This window comes from Neoarius graeffei, chromosome 1 (assembly GCF_027579695.1).
Source record: "Neoarius graeffei isolate fNeoGra1 chromosome 1, fNeoGra1.pri, whole genome shotgun sequence".
Lineage (NCBI taxonomy): Eukaryota > Metazoa > Chordata > Actinopteri > Siluriformes > Ariidae > Neoarius > Neoarius graeffei.
The window spans coordinates 47,602,514-47,619,618 of record NC_083569.1 but is presented as its reverse complement, the minus strand read 5'-3'; the positions used below and the strand labels follow the sequence as shown (position 1 = coordinate 47,619,618).

The 17,105-nt window shown below is 40.4% G+C and overlaps 1 protein-coding gene across 5 annotated transcripts in view; it reads right to left on the bottom strand.

Moving 5' to 3' along the window:
- Nucleotides 1-5,870: 5,870 nt before the first annotated feature.
- nsun6 (NOP2/Sun RNA methyltransferase 6) overlaps nt 5,871-17,105 on the bottom strand; it is a 35,411-nt gene continuing 24,176 nt past the window's right edge. For all 5 annotated transcript variants that reach the window (XM_060932801.1, XM_060932790.1, XM_060932794.1 and 2 more), the window contains 2 exons: nt 14,309-14,434; nt 5,871-7,383 (listed from right to left, as the gene is read on the bottom strand). In XM_060932801.1, coding sequence (XP_060788784.1) covers nt 7,195-7,383; nt 14,309-14,434 — 315 coding nt within the window. In that variant the 3' untranslated portion in view covers nt 5,871-7,194. The remainder of the gene's footprint in view (nt 7,384-14,308; nt 14,435-17,105) is intronic.

The following is a 17,105-nucleotide window of genomic DNA, read 5'->3' as shown; positions in this document are numbered from 1 at the left end:
AAACCAATTACGAGGATAACCAAACAAAAATCTTCCCGTAAACCAATTACGAGGATAACCAAACAAAACCTTCCCGTAAACCAATTACGAGGATAACCAAACAAAACCTTCCCGTAAACCAATTACGAGGATAACCAAACAAAACCTTCCCGTAAACCAATTACGAGGATAACCAAACAAAACCTTCCTGTAAACCAATTACGAGGATAACCAAACAAAACCTTCCCGTAAACCAATTACGAGGATAACCAAACAAAACCTTCCCGTAAACCAATTACGAGGATAACCAAACAAAACCTTCCCGTAAACCAATTACGAGGATAACCAAACAAAATCTTCCCGTAAACCAATTACGAGGATAACCAAACAAAATCTTCCCGTAAACCAATTACGAGGAGCTTGTGGTTCTATACCGTGTATACCGTTTTCAGGTCTGTCGCACATCGACTTCCTGTTTACCGACTGAACGTATTTACGAAACATATAGCATGGATTTGCAAAATTTTCGTAACATCTTTCTCAACAACTACAAATCACAACTGCTTGATATTTGGTACCAAGCTTCAGCTTGGGGTTCTATACTGTGTAAACCATTTTTAGTTCTGTCGGATATCGACTTCCTGTTTACCGACTGAATGTATTTACAAAACATATAGGGTGGATTTTCACGCTATTTCAAGAAGCAAAATGCTCTTTCTATATGACAGTTTACCAGGATGCTATTTGAAATCCCTGGGGAGAACACTGCTCTTTACTTACTCGTTTCAGGGTTAATTATTTGTTGAAGTCAACATTCATAATAAGTGTCCTATTCCTTCGATTGCTTGCATTCTGATATAAGCGAAAGCAGGGGGGATATGTAAGTGAGCAGTAGCTCACAGTTGATCTTGTTTTTATTATTCTATACATTATAGAATGATGCTAAAGGCATCAAAACTATAACACATTAAATGATGTAGTACGCAAAAAAAGTGTAAAAAAAAAAAAGCAAAATGTTTTATATTTGAGATTCTTAAAAATAACTACCTTTTGCTTTGATGATGCTTTGCACACTATTGGCATTCTCTTAACCAGCTTTATGAGCTAATCACCCAGAATGCTTTTCCAACAGTCTTGAAGGAGTTCTCATGTATGTTGAACACTTGTTGGCTGCTTTTCTTTCACTCTGCACTCCAAATCATCCCAAACCACCTCAACTGCATTTAGGCCAGGTGATTGTGGAGGCCAGATCTTCTGATGCAGCACGCCTTCGCTCTCCTTCTTGGTTAAATAGCCCTTAATAGCCTGGAGTTTTGGGTCATTGTCCTGTTGAAAAACAAATAATGGTCCCACTAAGCATAAAACAGATGGGATGGCATGTTGCTGCAGAAGGCTGTGTGAGTGATGCTGGTTAGGTGCGCCTTCAATTTGGTATAAATTGCCAACAGTGTCACCAGTAAAGCACATTCGCACCATTACACTTCCTCCTCCATGCTTCATGGGGTGGGAACCACATATGCAGATATCATCCGTTCCCCTTTTTTGCATCTCACAAAGCCATGGCGGTTGGAACCAAAAATCTCAAATCTGGACTCATAAGAGTAAATTACAGATTTCCACTGGTCTAATGTCCATTCCTTGTGTTTCTTGGCCCAAGCAATTCTCTTCTTCGAGTGGTTTTTTGCAGCAGTTCGACCATGAAGGCCTGATTCATGCAGTCCTCATAAGAGCCAGTTTCATCAGAGCGCTTGGTGGTTTTTGAAACTGCACTTGAAGATACATGCAAAGTTTTTCCAATTTTCTGGATTGACTGACTTTCAGTGTCTTAAAATAAGGATGGCTGTTGTTTCTCTTTACTCAAATGAGCAGTTCTTGACATATATGGATTACTACAGTTGTCAAATAGGGCTATTTACTGTATAGCAACACTACCTTAACACAACACAACTGATAGTCTCAAACAGCAAAGCTGTCATCAAGGCAAATAATGGCTACTTTGAAGAATTTAAAATACCATTTTGATAGATTATGTACAGTACTGTGCAAAACTCTTACACACATGTAAAGAAATGCTGTAGACCAAAATTGGCTTAAAAATAATGAAATGAAATGTTTGAACATTAAAAAAATACTATAAACAGCAGTGAGCCATAATAAATGAAACAAAAATTATTTGGTGCGAGACGGCCCTTTGCTTTAAAAAAGAAAGTCTCAGGTACAGTGAGTGCAGTTTTATAAGGAAATGAGCTGTAGGTTTTACTGAGCATCTTACAGAACCAGCCCCAGTTCTTCTGGACACTTTGTCACACTTGCTTCGTAATTTTGCAAAAATTGAAACAGTGTGTAAATATGTCCTTGATCTGTATTGCACTCAAAAATCTGGGATGATGAAGCATTTACCACTTTATAATGGTTCCATTCCTTCTCACAACACTTAAGATGTTTAGGGACTGAAGACACCAAGTGATTAAGTGTTTCAGGTGTTATTTTGTCCCATTCTTCCTGCAAACAGGTCTTAAGGTGTGCAACAGTACGGGGTCGTTGCCATCACATTTTTTATTTCAAAATTCACCACACATTCTCTATTGGGGACAGACACCCTCTTCTTCCACAGCTGTGCCTTTGTAATGTCTACAGAATATGGTTTTGTACTGTATTGTCTTGTTGAAATATTCCTGGAAAAGATGTCGTCTTGAAGGCAGCATATGTTGCTCCAAAATCTCAACGTACTTTTCTGCATTAATGTTGCCATCACAGAAGTTTAGGTTTTGCGAAGGGCACCGACACAACCCCATACCATGACAAACCCTGGCTTTTGGACTTGTTGCAGTCTGGATGGTCCATTTCTTCCCAAAAAGTCAAAGTCCTTCCCGCACCATTCATGGCCCGTTTGGCGGCGCCGATCTCTGTTTTGTAGCTCTCTGCCTCTCACCTATATTACATAGTTAGGGTTACAGTGGGGAGCTAGTCCTCTGGTAACCACAAGAGTTTGACTCCCCACTCGCATCTGTATTGCAGCGTGCCTTGCCAGAAGGCACCATTTTTATGATGGTCTTTGGTATGACCTGACCGTGAGTAGAACTCGCGATCTCTCAATCAAGCGGTAGACATGCTAACCACTAGGCCACTTGCCGGTTATTTCTTCCAAAAGAAGGTCTGGAATACTGACTCATCTGACCACAATACACATCTCCACTGTAACAGTCCATCCCGGATGCCTCAGAGCCCAGAGACCACATGCGCTTGTGAACACACAAGCGACGACACTTTAAGACACAATAAACATAAAGCTTCTTTTTTGCACAGTAAAGTTTTAACTAGCATTTGTGGCTGTAACTCCGTAACGTAGTGCTTGGCAAAAGGTTTGCCAAAGTAATCCCAAGCCCATGTGGTTATATCAGCTATAGATGAATGATGGTTCTTGATGCTGTCTGAGGGATAAGATATCATGGCTGTTCAGCTTAGGCTTGTGCCCTTGCCCTTTACACACCAAAATTCCTCCAGATTCTTTGATTCGTTTAATTATATTATACACCATAGAGGGTAAAGTATCCCAGTCCCTTCATATCTTTCTTTCATGAATATTGTTCAAAATTCAAGAGAACTTTGTCAAAAAATCCATATACAAGCATACATTGCATTGAAATACCATTTCCCCTCAGGCTCCCCATAGTGCATTTATAGAGAAAATAGAAAATTACAAAACAAGATATAGAAATAGCACTATCTTTAGCGATCTAAGCAAACATTTAGCGATCTAAACATCTAGCTATCTAAGTGCAATAAAGAACATAAATGACAAGACAAAGACCGGTGCAAAGTGACACTGTTCGTGTGCAAATGTTCAATTCATTGATTTTAAACATTTCAATAATTTTTCTCACACATTTGTTGACAAACTGGAGATCCTCAGCATACATCTTTCCTCCTCAAAGACCAGGCCTTTCCTGGACACTGTTTTTGTACCAAATCATGATGACAACCACCTGTTGACATCACCTGTTTCAAATCACATTATTTAATTGTTTTACCTCATTAATAGACCTAAATTGCCCCTGTCTCAACTTTTTTTGGAGTGTGCTGCAGGCCTGAAACTCAGGAATGGCTGTAAATTAAGAAATTAAATGAAGTTGACCAGACAAAACATGGAATATCTTGGGTTAATCTTGGGTCTGCAATGAAATACAAGTCAAAGTACATTTAGAAAATCACTGTTTTCTTTTTCATTTGCATTTTCCACACCATCCCAACGTTTTCTGAGTACATTAGTATTCTTTAGTTCCATAAATTTGTGTTTTCTGCCGATGTATCCATACACTTGGACCGATCTCATTAATTTGAGAGTGAACTACAGTGTACAGCTGTGGTCAGAAGTTTAAATACAGTGACATGAATGTCATGGCAATATTTGGGCTTTCAGTAATTTCTCTGAACTGTTCTTTTTCTGTGGCAGAATGTACAGCATACATCTTTAATAAAAAACACTAGAATTTGGTGCACAAGTTTTAATTTTCTTTGGGTTTTCTGAAATCAACACAGGGTCAAAATTATACATGTTGGGTCAAAAATATACATACAGCACCTCTAATATTTCGAGAAAATGTCTCTTCGCAAGATTCACCTTGACCAAACATTTTTGTTTACCATGAACAAGCTTCTGGCAGAATTCTGGTTGGATATTTCATGACTCTTCATGGTAGAATTGGTAGAGTTCAATTAAATTTATTTATTTTTTCTTGGCATGGACTCGACTTATAAGCACGGTCCATATATTTTCAATAGGGTTGAAGTCAGGACTTGTTTTAAGCTTAATATTAGCCTGCTTTATCCTCCACAACCAGCTCTGATGCATGTTTGGGTTCATTGTCTTGTTGTAACTCCCAAGTTCCAAGTCGTGTTCAAGTTTCTGATGGTTTATGCTGAAGAATTCTGAGATAGTCCTCCTTCTTCATTATTCCATCCACTTTGTGCAATGAACCAGTTCCACTGGCAGCAAAACAGCCCCAGAACATGACGATCCTACCACCACCACCAGCTGGTACAGTGTCCCTCTGTACATGGTAGTCCTTGTGGCCAAATAACTCAATCTTTAACTCATCTGACCATACAGCTATCCTCCAGAAGGCTTTTTCTTTGTCCATGTGGCCAGCTTCAAACTTAAGTTAACTTTGAAAGTGTCAATTTTGGAGCAGGGGGTTATTTCTTGGATAGCAGCCTCTTAGTCCATGGTGATCTGAAACGTAGACAGTGATCCATCAGCTTCCAGTTCATGGCAGGGCTGTGCCATGGCAGTTCCCAGGTTGTTCCTGACCATCCGAACCAATTTCCTTTCAGCTGAGGGTGACAGTTTGGGTTTTCTTGAAGCAAAGTGGCTTGACAAAAGTGACTACACCTCACAATAACTTGCATACAATTGTTTGAACTGATCTTGGAATTTGCAGCTCTTTAGAAATGGCTCTAAGAGACATTCTGGAGTTGTGTATATCGATCCTCTTTCTCAGATCTGCACTGAGCTCCTTGGACTTTCCCATTTTACTGTGTGTTGGTCAATCCAGTGAGTGCTGTAAACAAACCCTTTTTATGAAGGCACAGAGAAGCTACCAGCTGTAGTCAGTCATAATCACTAACAGGAAGTTAAGAGGCCTTGGCAAGATAAGAGACATTTTGGAAGTTTCAGCACCTCTGAATTAATAATCTAAGTGAGCGTATGTAAATTTTTGACCCTGTATGTATAATTTTGACCCTGTGTTGATTTCAGAAAACCCAAAGAAAATTAAAACTTGTGCACCAAATTCTAGTGTTTTTTAAATTAAAGATGTACGCTGTACAATCATTCTGCTACAGAAAAAGAACAGTTCAAAGAAATTACTGAAAGCCCAAATATTGCCATGACATTCATATCCAAGATGACATTCATGCTACTGTATGTAAACTTCTGACCACAACTGTAGCATTTGTCCCTGCCATTACTGCAGACATGCACACACAATCAATGCTCTCAACCCCATCTCATCTGTGCTCCTAAAATAACCAACATAATTCTCCTCCTTAATTTCCCTCTTCATTTATTTCAAGATCTGCATGGGTGAAATATGTTGTACGTTTTTAGTCCATGACATGTTACCTATTGCCTGTACTGCATATAGTGATTACCTTCTATGAACATTCATCCAAAAATTGTGTGTGCCTGAGAGGAGGAATGAGGAAATGGTTAAGATTTCACTGGTCACTATAAATAGAATGTGCTGAAAAATCTGTGAATGTCCCAGGTGGGACGGCAGCCACTTTAAGTCGTCATAACGGCAGCGATGACGGTGCTGAAGGCTAATTTTGGGTGCAGAAATGCTTCCAGACTCCCCCACATTCACACTCGCAGACTGTTTTAAAACACTGCTGCTCTATTAACTATCAAGTCCTGTGCAACTCCTTACAATGAACTTTCTTCTAAATCTGGATTCGCCTACTTAAACAGGCATCCTAACATTAGACAATGAGTCATAACGATACATCAGCTAGAGAGAGTGATGGATCCAAATGAGCCATCCTCTGGGTGTACGATTCTTTACACAAGGGATCAGTTCAATCTAATTTCTTCATTGAGCACTTAATCACTAGTCTAGGGTCATATCTGCATGTGTCATTATCAAAAAGAACCATGTCTAAAATGTATGTTTCAGAACATTTGTGTGTTCATTCACAAAATATGCTCACTAACCCTTTAATATTAAATAGGAAAGCATGTTTATTTCCATGTGGCCGCCTTCTTAATAGTCTTTTATCATGTTGATAAAAACTACTGCTCCCTGACTCCATTAAAAAAAAAAAAACCTGTACAGTGCTCACATCTGTTGATGAACAAACTTAGCTGCTGGTCGGTTGCTGTGCGTGTGCGTGTGTGTGTGAGAGAGAGAGAGAGAGAGAGAGAGAGAGAGAGAGAGTGAGTGAGTGTGTGTGTGAGAGAGAGACAGAAACTGTCAATACCATTGTGTCCTCTGGCTGCATGCTGCTTCCTGGTCACAGTCCAATGGTCACGCAAAACCCAACCATCACCATAGCAGCCATTGCGTCACTGTCGTCATAGCAATGGAAGCAGAACTATGCATGGCACCACCCCTTCTCTCCCCTCCATTCATGCCATCACTTCACCCACTCCCTCCTCTGACACTCGTTGAGGCTCCTCTATTTGCCTCCTTGAGCTGCTTTCAGCAGAACACGTTATCTCTTGCTGAATTTTGCTATGAAGAACCCGATAGTGTCCGTGTTGGCTTTTAGCAGCAGGTCCTCAGAGGTTTGACTGTCAGGAGCCCCGTGCCATGATAATTCTGGGCGGAACCTCTGCAGCAGCCTCCGCTGGTCACATGATAATTCAGCTCCAGGCATGCCTTGTGATCCAAGGTGTGGCTCCTGGGAAATGACAAAAGAAAGACCGCACTTTATTTGTGGGTGAGAAACAATTATCAAGACTTTACTCCGAGTCAATTATGATTTTCTTCAAACATGTTCGTATGCCATGTTGGAATGGCATGCAAAACCTCAAGGTGGGCACAAAAAAAAAAAAAAAAAAAGTGATTGCTCATCAGTCAAAACCCTGACTATATTTTCATTAAAGCTAAATTGCTAGCTAGACCTTGAGCAGACTCCCAATTGACACAACAGAAAAGCACCCATTATTGGGAGACAATTTCGAATCCCTCAGATATGATTCTTTGTAATTTTCATATCTAATCTTGTTGATTCCTGCGATATGGATTAAAAATCAATCAATTTACTCACATTTGTTACACTATGATTGTATTTAGTTAACAAGTGCTATACTGGATTTAAATTTACCACTGAACACTGGCAGGTGTTACTGTGGCTGCTGCCTCATATAGAGGTTATAGCCACGATGTCATCGTGTTGTAAGAATGACGGTAACAATCGCGCACACAGGTGTTCCTATTAAAATGACCAGTGAGTGTATACAATTCGAAATAAAATGGAATAGACTAAAGAAATCACTTTCAGACATGTTTATGCTTATTACCGACGGAAAGTGCGCTCCTATTTTAAAATATACTCCAGGTTGTCCTCCTTTCCTCGCCTTCTTCGGCCAATGGTCCCATGTGTGATGTAGATGTGACGCTATTCTGGGTTGTTACAGGAAGTTGTCGAAAAGAGTATTGAGACCACTGAGCTCTAGCGCCGGGCCTTTTCCGGGAAATAAGAGTTTGGGTCATGGCGACAGCGCACGTGTGTGTCAGCTTCAGTTCAGAGGTTTCAGTTTCGAAAACTGTAAGAGGTACGAGGAGAATAATATCAAGTACAGACACTTGGTATATTTTACTTCTGTGATTATTTTTTTAAAATTGTTCATTTTTGGCTTGCGTTTCATTTTTGCAGCTACTGCCTCATCGAGTAAATATATATGCTATATTTACTGTATGGACATGGGATCAGAAAACAATTTTATTTATAAGCGGTAGCAACATGGACCCATAGGGTGCCTTTTTTTTTTTAAATTATTTATGCTATGAAATTCTTTATTCTGATAAGTCAGAATGTGTTGATTGTTCTAGAAAAACAACACTGCTCTGCATGGAGTTTCCTACATTAACACTCACTGAAAATATTGACAGTATGTACAGTACCAGTCAAAGGTTTGGACACACCTTTTATTTAATTCAGTGGGGTTTTTTTCTTTATTTTTATTAATTAAAAAAGATGGGCGGCACGGTGGTGTAGTGGTTAGCGCTGTCGCCTCACAGCAAGAAGGTCCGAGTTCGAGCCCTGTGGCCGGCGAGGGCCTTTCTGTGCGGAGTTTGCATGTTGTCCTCGTGGGTTTCCTCCGGGTGCTCCGGTTTCCCCCACAGTCCAAAGACATGCAGGTTAGGTTAACTGGTGGCTCTAAATTGACCGTAGGTGTGAATGTGAATGGTTGTCTGTGTCTATGTGTCAGCCCTGTGATGACCTGGCGACTTGTCCAGGGTGTACCCCGCCTTTCACCCGTAGTCAGCTGGGATAGGCTCCAGCTTGCCTGCGACCCTGTAGAAGGATAAAGTGGCTAGAGATAATGAGATGAGATTAAAAAAAGACACTTCTTGTCTTAAAGTAATGATGGATGTCGTCTCTCTTTACTTAGCTGAGCGGTTCTTGACATAATATGGATTACTACAGTTGTGGAAGAGAGCTATTTACTGTATTTTTATTATTTACTATTTGATCCCAGATGCATTAAGAAGGCAAGAAATTGCACGAATTAACTTTTGACGAGGCACAGCTGTTAATTGAAAAGCATTCCAGGTGACTCCCTCATGAAGCTGGTTAAGATAATGCCAATAGTGTATAAAGCATCATCAAGATAAACGCTGGATACACTGAAGAATATAAAACATGAAACATTTTGTTTTTAAACACTTTTCTTTACCACATAACTCCATACATGTTCCATCTGTTATTTCATAGTTTTGATGTCTTCAGTATTGTTCAAATCAAGTCAAGTCGAAGTCCCTCTCACACCAGAATCTGGGCTTCCCAGGCAGTCTCCTGTCCCAGTACTAACCAACTCTTTAAGGTGTATGGGTGCGGTGCCGACCTCTGTTTCCATAGCCCTTGGCCTCTCGCCTATACAGCTAGGGTTACAGTGAGGGACTAGTCCTTTGGTAACCACGAGAGATTGACTTCCCCACTCACATCTGTATTGCAGCATACCATTTTTATGATGGTCTTTGGTATGACCCGACCGTGAGTAGAACTCGTGATCTTCCCAGTCGAGAGGCGGACACACTAACCACTAGACCAACTCGCGGTCTCAAGTATTGTTCTACAAATGTAGAAAACAGTCAAAATACAGAAAAAGCTATGAATGAGGAGGAGTGTCCAAAATTTTGACTGATACTGTGTGTTAAAACTATTTTGATTCCAAAATGTGCGAAGTTTTAAAGCAACATTAAATACCAAAATCCCAGTATGTTCCGGGCCAGTGTAGAGACAACGATTAGCCTACATACCGTTCTGTTCTGAGCTTCCCGACAAACTCTTGCTTTGAATACAGCATAGCTAAAACAGATTAAAATACTGTTGATGTTATTCTGGAATTTTAATCATAAACTTGTTTGAGTGGTATTTTATTTACTTCCAGTTACCGTACATCAGCAATACGCAATACACAGTTTTTATCCAAAGTAAATACTGTGGAAAAGGGACATGGATCATGTTATCAGTGTAAATACACTCAAATTTTGCCTCGTTCAAGTGTTGTGCACTGACATATTATTCAGCTGGACAATGGCCTATAAAATTCTTTGCTTACAAATGTCTAGATAAACATTAATAAGTTGCTCAAGGCTATAAATGAGACACAATGATTTAAAACGATTTATATCTGTGAAGAAACTCAGTCATCCAGGTCATAGTAATCTGTGGTTGGTAGAAGAGAGCAACTGGACTTGCTTGAAGATTCTTGAAAACATTTCGCCTCTCATCTGAAAGGCTTCCTCAGTTCTGTCTGACTAATAGGGAGTATCCAGTATTTATCCTCGCATGGATCATCATAGCTCTCTTCAACCAACCACAGATTACTATGTACCTGGATGACTGAGTTTCTTCACAGACATGTTTCTACGCACTTTGGGATGAGATCCCTTCGACTGGTGCGGGAGTATGAGAGGACTTCCAGAGAACTGGCAGACATCTTAGCCAGACAGGATCGTTCATTTTTGTCAACCTGGAACAACCATCACTGAACAGAGGTGGGTGTCTAAGACATCTTTTATCAGCCACCTACAATGCAGCCATCAGCATTCTGATTCGGATTCTATGATGATCCATGAGAGGATAAATACTGGATACTCCCTATTAGTCAGACAGAACTGAGGAAGCCTTTCAGATGAGAGGCGAAACGTCTTCAAGAATCTTCAAGCAAGTCCAGTTGCTCTCTTCAACCAACCACAGATTTAAAACGATTATGTTTTATCTCATAGCGGTGCTTCACATTACAACTTTTGACAAGTGCCACAGAACAGACGAGACATGTTTTGAACCTGAAGTGGAGAATAAACACACACTTCTCTGTCCAACTGCCTTCTGCTTTTTGTCACCAATTTTTTCCTTCCTTTTTATCCCCCCGGCATATAATGCGCTTCCGGAGCATAACTCAAACTATTCAGAATTTTTTTCACGAAAGCTGACCGTTATGTTAAGTGCCTAGAGGAGTTGTGCCTTTTGACATTTTGGGATTTCTGTGATTTTTATTTTTCCGTATTTCCATGGCAACCAATTCAACTTAGGAAAATATAGAGCGGGGTTTCATGTTGGGGCCGGGGGTACATCATCTCCTGATGACTTGTTTTTTTATTTAAAAGGCAAACAAAACTCAAAGTGTAAACTCCTTTATACTGACAGATAATATCCATACAAGACATGTTCGAGTGCTCATGTGTTCATACAGTGCTGAGCGTAAATGAGTGCACCCCCTTTGAAAAGTAACATTTTAAACAATCTCTCATTGAACACATACAATTTCCAAAATGTTGGCAAGACAAAGTTTAATATAACATCTGTTTAACTTACCGGTATAACGTGAAAGTAAGGTTAACAATATAACTTAGATTACACATTTTTCAGTTTTACTCAAATTAGGGTGGTGCAAAAATGAGTACAGCCCACAGCAAAAACTACTACATCTAGTACTTTGTATGGCCTCCATGATTTTTAATGGCAGCACCAAGTCTTCTAGGCATGGAATGAACAAGTTGGCGACATTTTGCAACATCAATCTTTTTCCATTCTTCAACAATGACCTCTTTTAGTGACTGGATGGAGAGTGATGCTCAACTTGTCTCTTCAGAATTCCCCATAGGTGTTCGATTGGGTTCAGATCAGGAGACATACTTGGCCACTGAATCACTTTCACCTGTTCTTCTTCAGAAATCCAACAGTGGCCTTAGACGTGTGTTTAGGATCATTGTCATGTTGGAAAAGTGCATGATGACTAAGGGCACGGAGTGATGGTAGCAGCTTCTCTTTCAGTATAGAGCAATACATCTGTGAATTCATGACGCCATCAATGAAATGCAGCTCCCCGACACCAGCAGCACTCATGCAGCCCCACATAAGGACACTGCCACCACCATGTTTCACTGTAGGCACCATGCAGTTTTCTTTGTATTCCTCACCTTTGCGACATCATACAGTTTTGAAGCCATCAGTTCCAAAACCATTTATCTTGGTCTCATCACTCCAGAGTATAGAGTCCCAGTAGTCTTCATCTTTGTCAGCATGGGCCCTGGCAAACTCTCGGCGGGCTTTTTTGTGCTTGGGCTTTAAGAGAGGCTTCTTTCGTGGACGGCATCCATGCATGCCATTCCTCTGCAGTGTACGCCGTATTGTGTCACGGGAAATAGCCACCCCAGTTTGGCTTTCTACTTCTTTAGATAACTGCAGTGAACTTGCATGCCGATTTTCTTCAACCCTTCTCATCAGAAGACGCTCCTGTCGAGGTGTTAACTTCCAAGGATGACCTGGACATCTCTGTGAGATGGTTGCAGTTCCATCTTTCTTAAATTTTTGTACCACTTTTGCTACAGTATTCTGACTGATAAGTAAAGCTTTGCTGATCATCTTGTAGCCTTCACCTTTGTGGTGGAAAGAAATTATTTTCTCTTCTCATCTCATCTCATTATCTCTAGCCGCTTTATCCTGTTCTACAGGGTCGCAGGCAAGCTGGAGCCTATCCCAGCTGACTATGGGCAAAAGGCAGGGTACACCCTGGACAAGTCGCCAGGTCATCACAGGGCTGACACATAGACACAGACAACCATTCACACTCACATTCACACCTACGGTCAATTTAGAGTCACCAGTTAACCTAACCTGCATGTCTTTGGATTGTGGGGGAAACTGGAGCACCCGGAGGAAACCCACGCGGACACGGGGAGAACATGCAAACTCCACACAGAAAGGCCCTCGCCGGCCTCGGGGCTCGAACCCGGACCTTCTTGCTGTGAGGCGACAGCGCTAACCACTACACCACCGTGCCGCCCCAGAAATTATTTTCTTTGGGGAATTCTGAAGAGACAAGTTGAGCATCACTCTCCATCCAGCATCCAGTCACTAAAAGAGGTCATTGTTGAAGAATGGAAAAAGATTGATGTTGCAAAATGTCGCCAACTTGTTCATTCCATGCCTAGAAGACTTAGTGCTGCCATTAAAAAATCATGGAGGCCAGACAAAGTACTAGATGTAGTAGTTTTTGTTGTGGGGTGTACTCATTTTTGCACCACCCTAATTTGAGTAAAACTGAAAAATGTGTAATCTAAGTTATATTATTAACCTTACTTTCACGTTATAAGTTAAACAGATGTTATATTAAACTTTGTCTTGTCAACATTTTGGAAATTGTTTGTGTTCATTGAGATATTGTTTAAAATGTTACTTTTCAAAGGGGGTGTACTCATTTACACTCAGCACTGTATATTTGTACTTGTGTACAGATTTTATTTTAAAAGAAAAACAATATCCCCGGGCACTGACATCTTACTCTCTCCGAGGTTCAAATATCGTGCTCGGAGTACAAATTACGTGACAGAATCCGAGATTGTGACATCACTTACATGTCACATGACTTGCCGAGGCTGAGATCTAGTGGATATACATCGCTTCTAAATAGTTGTAAACAACCCTAAAGATGCCTGAGTGTCAAGTGTTTGACTGTAAAAATAACCCTGATCATTGAAGCAGTGAACATACACACACACACACACACACTGAGGAGTTGTGGTCCTTTTTTTTTTTAAACAATTAGAAGCCTTTATTTGATGGCTCTGTGTTACGAAGGGAAACGGCGTACTAGCGTGCCGTGAACGTCACAGCCAGATATCTGGTTTCAGTGCAAATGGTTGCGTCCAGATAAGCCTATTTTTAGCAATATCATAACTTTTAAAATTGATAACTTGTGATAAAGTTTTATTTTTAATTTAAATGTGCAGGGGGCACATGAGGGCACTTATGATCAGCAAACGGCATGTACTTTTGAGTTTTGTTTGACTTTAAGACGCAAACTTGGTCACTTCACTAATCAGATGAGAGAAAACAAATGACTTTCCTTCCTTGATGAGCTGCCTTCAGGAGAATCATTATCGTAAATGCATAAATGCTACAGAAGATCTGATGGTTGACTTTTTAAAAACCTGGAGTCACTGGAAGCTTCTTCTTCATATTCTGATCAGTTCTATGACAGTATATTTGGAGTATTTGGTTTGATCCAATGAAATATTTTTTGAGACTGCATCCAAACGAGCATTTGACGATCCATGTTCTATACAACATCTGTCTGAGCTCACACTCTTACCTGTGGCTCCAGAGTTAAACATGGGAATGTTTTCAATGCCCAGGCCACCTGCTCTTCATTCTCAGAAAGTGTTACAGTGCAAGTACTATACACCAACACACCTCCCTTTTTCAAGAGTTGCACAGCCTGTAAGACACACAGTCACAATAAAGGTACTACATTCCAGTCCAGACTAATGGCCCATCACAATAAACATTCAGAAGTATACTCAAATTAGACTTTGAAGAAGAAGCAGCCTTTATTTGGTCACATGTACAGTGGTGCTTCAAAGTTTGTGAACCCTTTAGAATTTTCTATATTTCTGCATAAATATGACCTAAAACAATCAGATTTTCACACAAGTCCTAAAAGTAGATAAAGAGAACCCAGTTAAACAAATGAGACAAAAATATTATACTTGGTCAAGCCTTCTGGCTTGTCCACGTGATCTTTAGCAAACTGCAGATGAGCAGCAATGTTCTTTTTGGAGAGCAGTGGCTTTCTCCTTGCAACCCTGCCATGCACACCATTGTTGTTCGGTGTTCTCCTGATGGTGGATTCATGAACATGAACATCAGCCAATGTAAGAGAGGCCGGGGTCCTTTGTGACCTCGCCGACTATTACACGCCTTGCTCTTGGAGTGATCTTTGTTGGTCGACCACTCCTGGGGAGGGTAACAATGGTCTTGAATTTCCTCCATTTGTACACAATCTGTCTGACTGTGGATTGGTGGAGTCCAAACTCTTTAGAGATGGTTTTGTAACCTTTTCTATCCTGATGAGCATCAACAACGCTTTTTCTGAGGTTCTCAGAAATCTCCTTTGTTTGTGCCATGATACACTTCCACAAACATGTGTTGTGAAGATCAGACTTTGATAGATCCCTGTTCTTTAAATAAAACAGGGTGCCCACTCACACCTGATTGTCATCCAATTGATTGAAAACACCTGACTCTAATTTCACCTTCAAATTAACTGCTAATCCTAGAGGTTCACATACTTTTGCCACTCACAGATATGTAATATTGGATCATTTTCCTCAATAAATAAATGACCAAGTATAATATTTTTGTCTCATTTGTTTAACTGGGTTCTCTTTATCTACTTTTAGGACTTGTGTGAAAATCTGATGATGTTTTAGGTCATATTTATGCAGAAATATAGAAAATTCTAAAGGGTTCACAAACTTTCAAGCACCACTGTACACTCAAGCACAGTGAAATTCCTCCTCTGCATTTAACCAATCTGAAGCAGTGAACACACACAAGTGAGCATTAACCACACACACACATACCAAGAGCAGTGGGCAGCTACAGTGGATATAACCCCCCCCCCGTTAAAATGATAGGTTTTTCTGATGTAAAAAAATGAGACCACGATAAATAATTTCAAAACTTTTCCCACCTTTAATGTGACCTATAACCTGTACAATTCAATTGAAAAACAAACAACTCTGTTAGGGGGAAAAACATTGAAAAAAAAATGTACAATAAGCTGGTTGCATAAGTCTGCACACCCTTAAACTAATACTTTGTTAAAGCACCTTTTGATTTAATTACAGCATTCAGTCTTTTGGGGTTGGAGTCTATCAGCCTGCCACATCTAGACTTGGCAATGTTTGCCCACTCTTCCTTGCAAAAGCGCTCCAAATCTGTCAGATTGCGAGGGCATCTCTTCTGCACAGCCCTCTTCAGGTCACCCCACAGATTTTCACTTGGATTTAGGTCTGGGCTCTGGCTGGGCCGTTCCAAAACTTTGTTGGGGTCATTGACATGCTGAAAGATGAAATTCCTCTTCATCTTCCTAGCAGACACCTGAAGGTTTTGGGCCAAAATTGACTGGTATTTAGAACTGTTCATAATTCCCTCCACCATGACTAAAGCCTCTGTTCCAGCTGAAAAAAAAACAAGCCCAAAACATGATGCTGCCACCACCATGCTTCACCGTGGGTATGGGGTTCTTTTGGTGATGCGCAGTGTTGTTTTTGCGCCAAACATACCTTTTGGAATTGTGGCCAAAAAGTTCAACCTTGGTTTCATCAGACCATAACACATTTTCCCACATGCTTTTGGGAGAGTTGATGCATTTTTTTTTTTTTTTGCAAAATTTAGCCAGGCCTGGATGTTTTTCTTTGACCCTACCCCATAGTCCAGACATATGGAGAACACGGGAGATTGTTGCCACATGTAGTACACAACCAGTACTTGCCAGAAATTCCTGCAGCTCCTTCAGTGTTGCTGTCGGCCTCTTGGCAGCCTCCCTGACCAGTTTTCATCTCGTCTTTTCATCAATTTTGGAGGGACGTCCAGTTCTTGATAATGTCATTGTTGTCCCATATTTTCTCCACTTCTTGATGACAGTCTTCACTGTGCTCCATGGTATATCTAATGCCGTGGAAATGTTTTTATACCTTTCCCCTGACTGATACCTTTCAACAATGATGCTTTGTAAGCTCTCTGTGAACCCTGGCTTCTGCTGGAGGATGCAACTGAGTAAATGTCTGAACTTTATTTGGGGTTAATCAGAGTCAGTTTAATTGATGGAAGGTGTGAACCCAAAAAGACTGAATGCTGTAATTAAATCAAAATGTACTTCAAAGTATTAGTTTAAGGGTGTGCACACTTATGCAACCAGCTTATTGTACGGTCCCCCCCGAACAGAGTTGTTTGTTTTTCAATTGAATTGTACAGGTTATAGGTCACATTAAAGGTGGGAAAAGTTTTCAAATTATTTATCGTGGTCTCATTTTTTTTACATCAGAAAAACCTATCTTTTTAACAGGGTGTGTACACTTCTTATATCCACTGTATGTTACAGC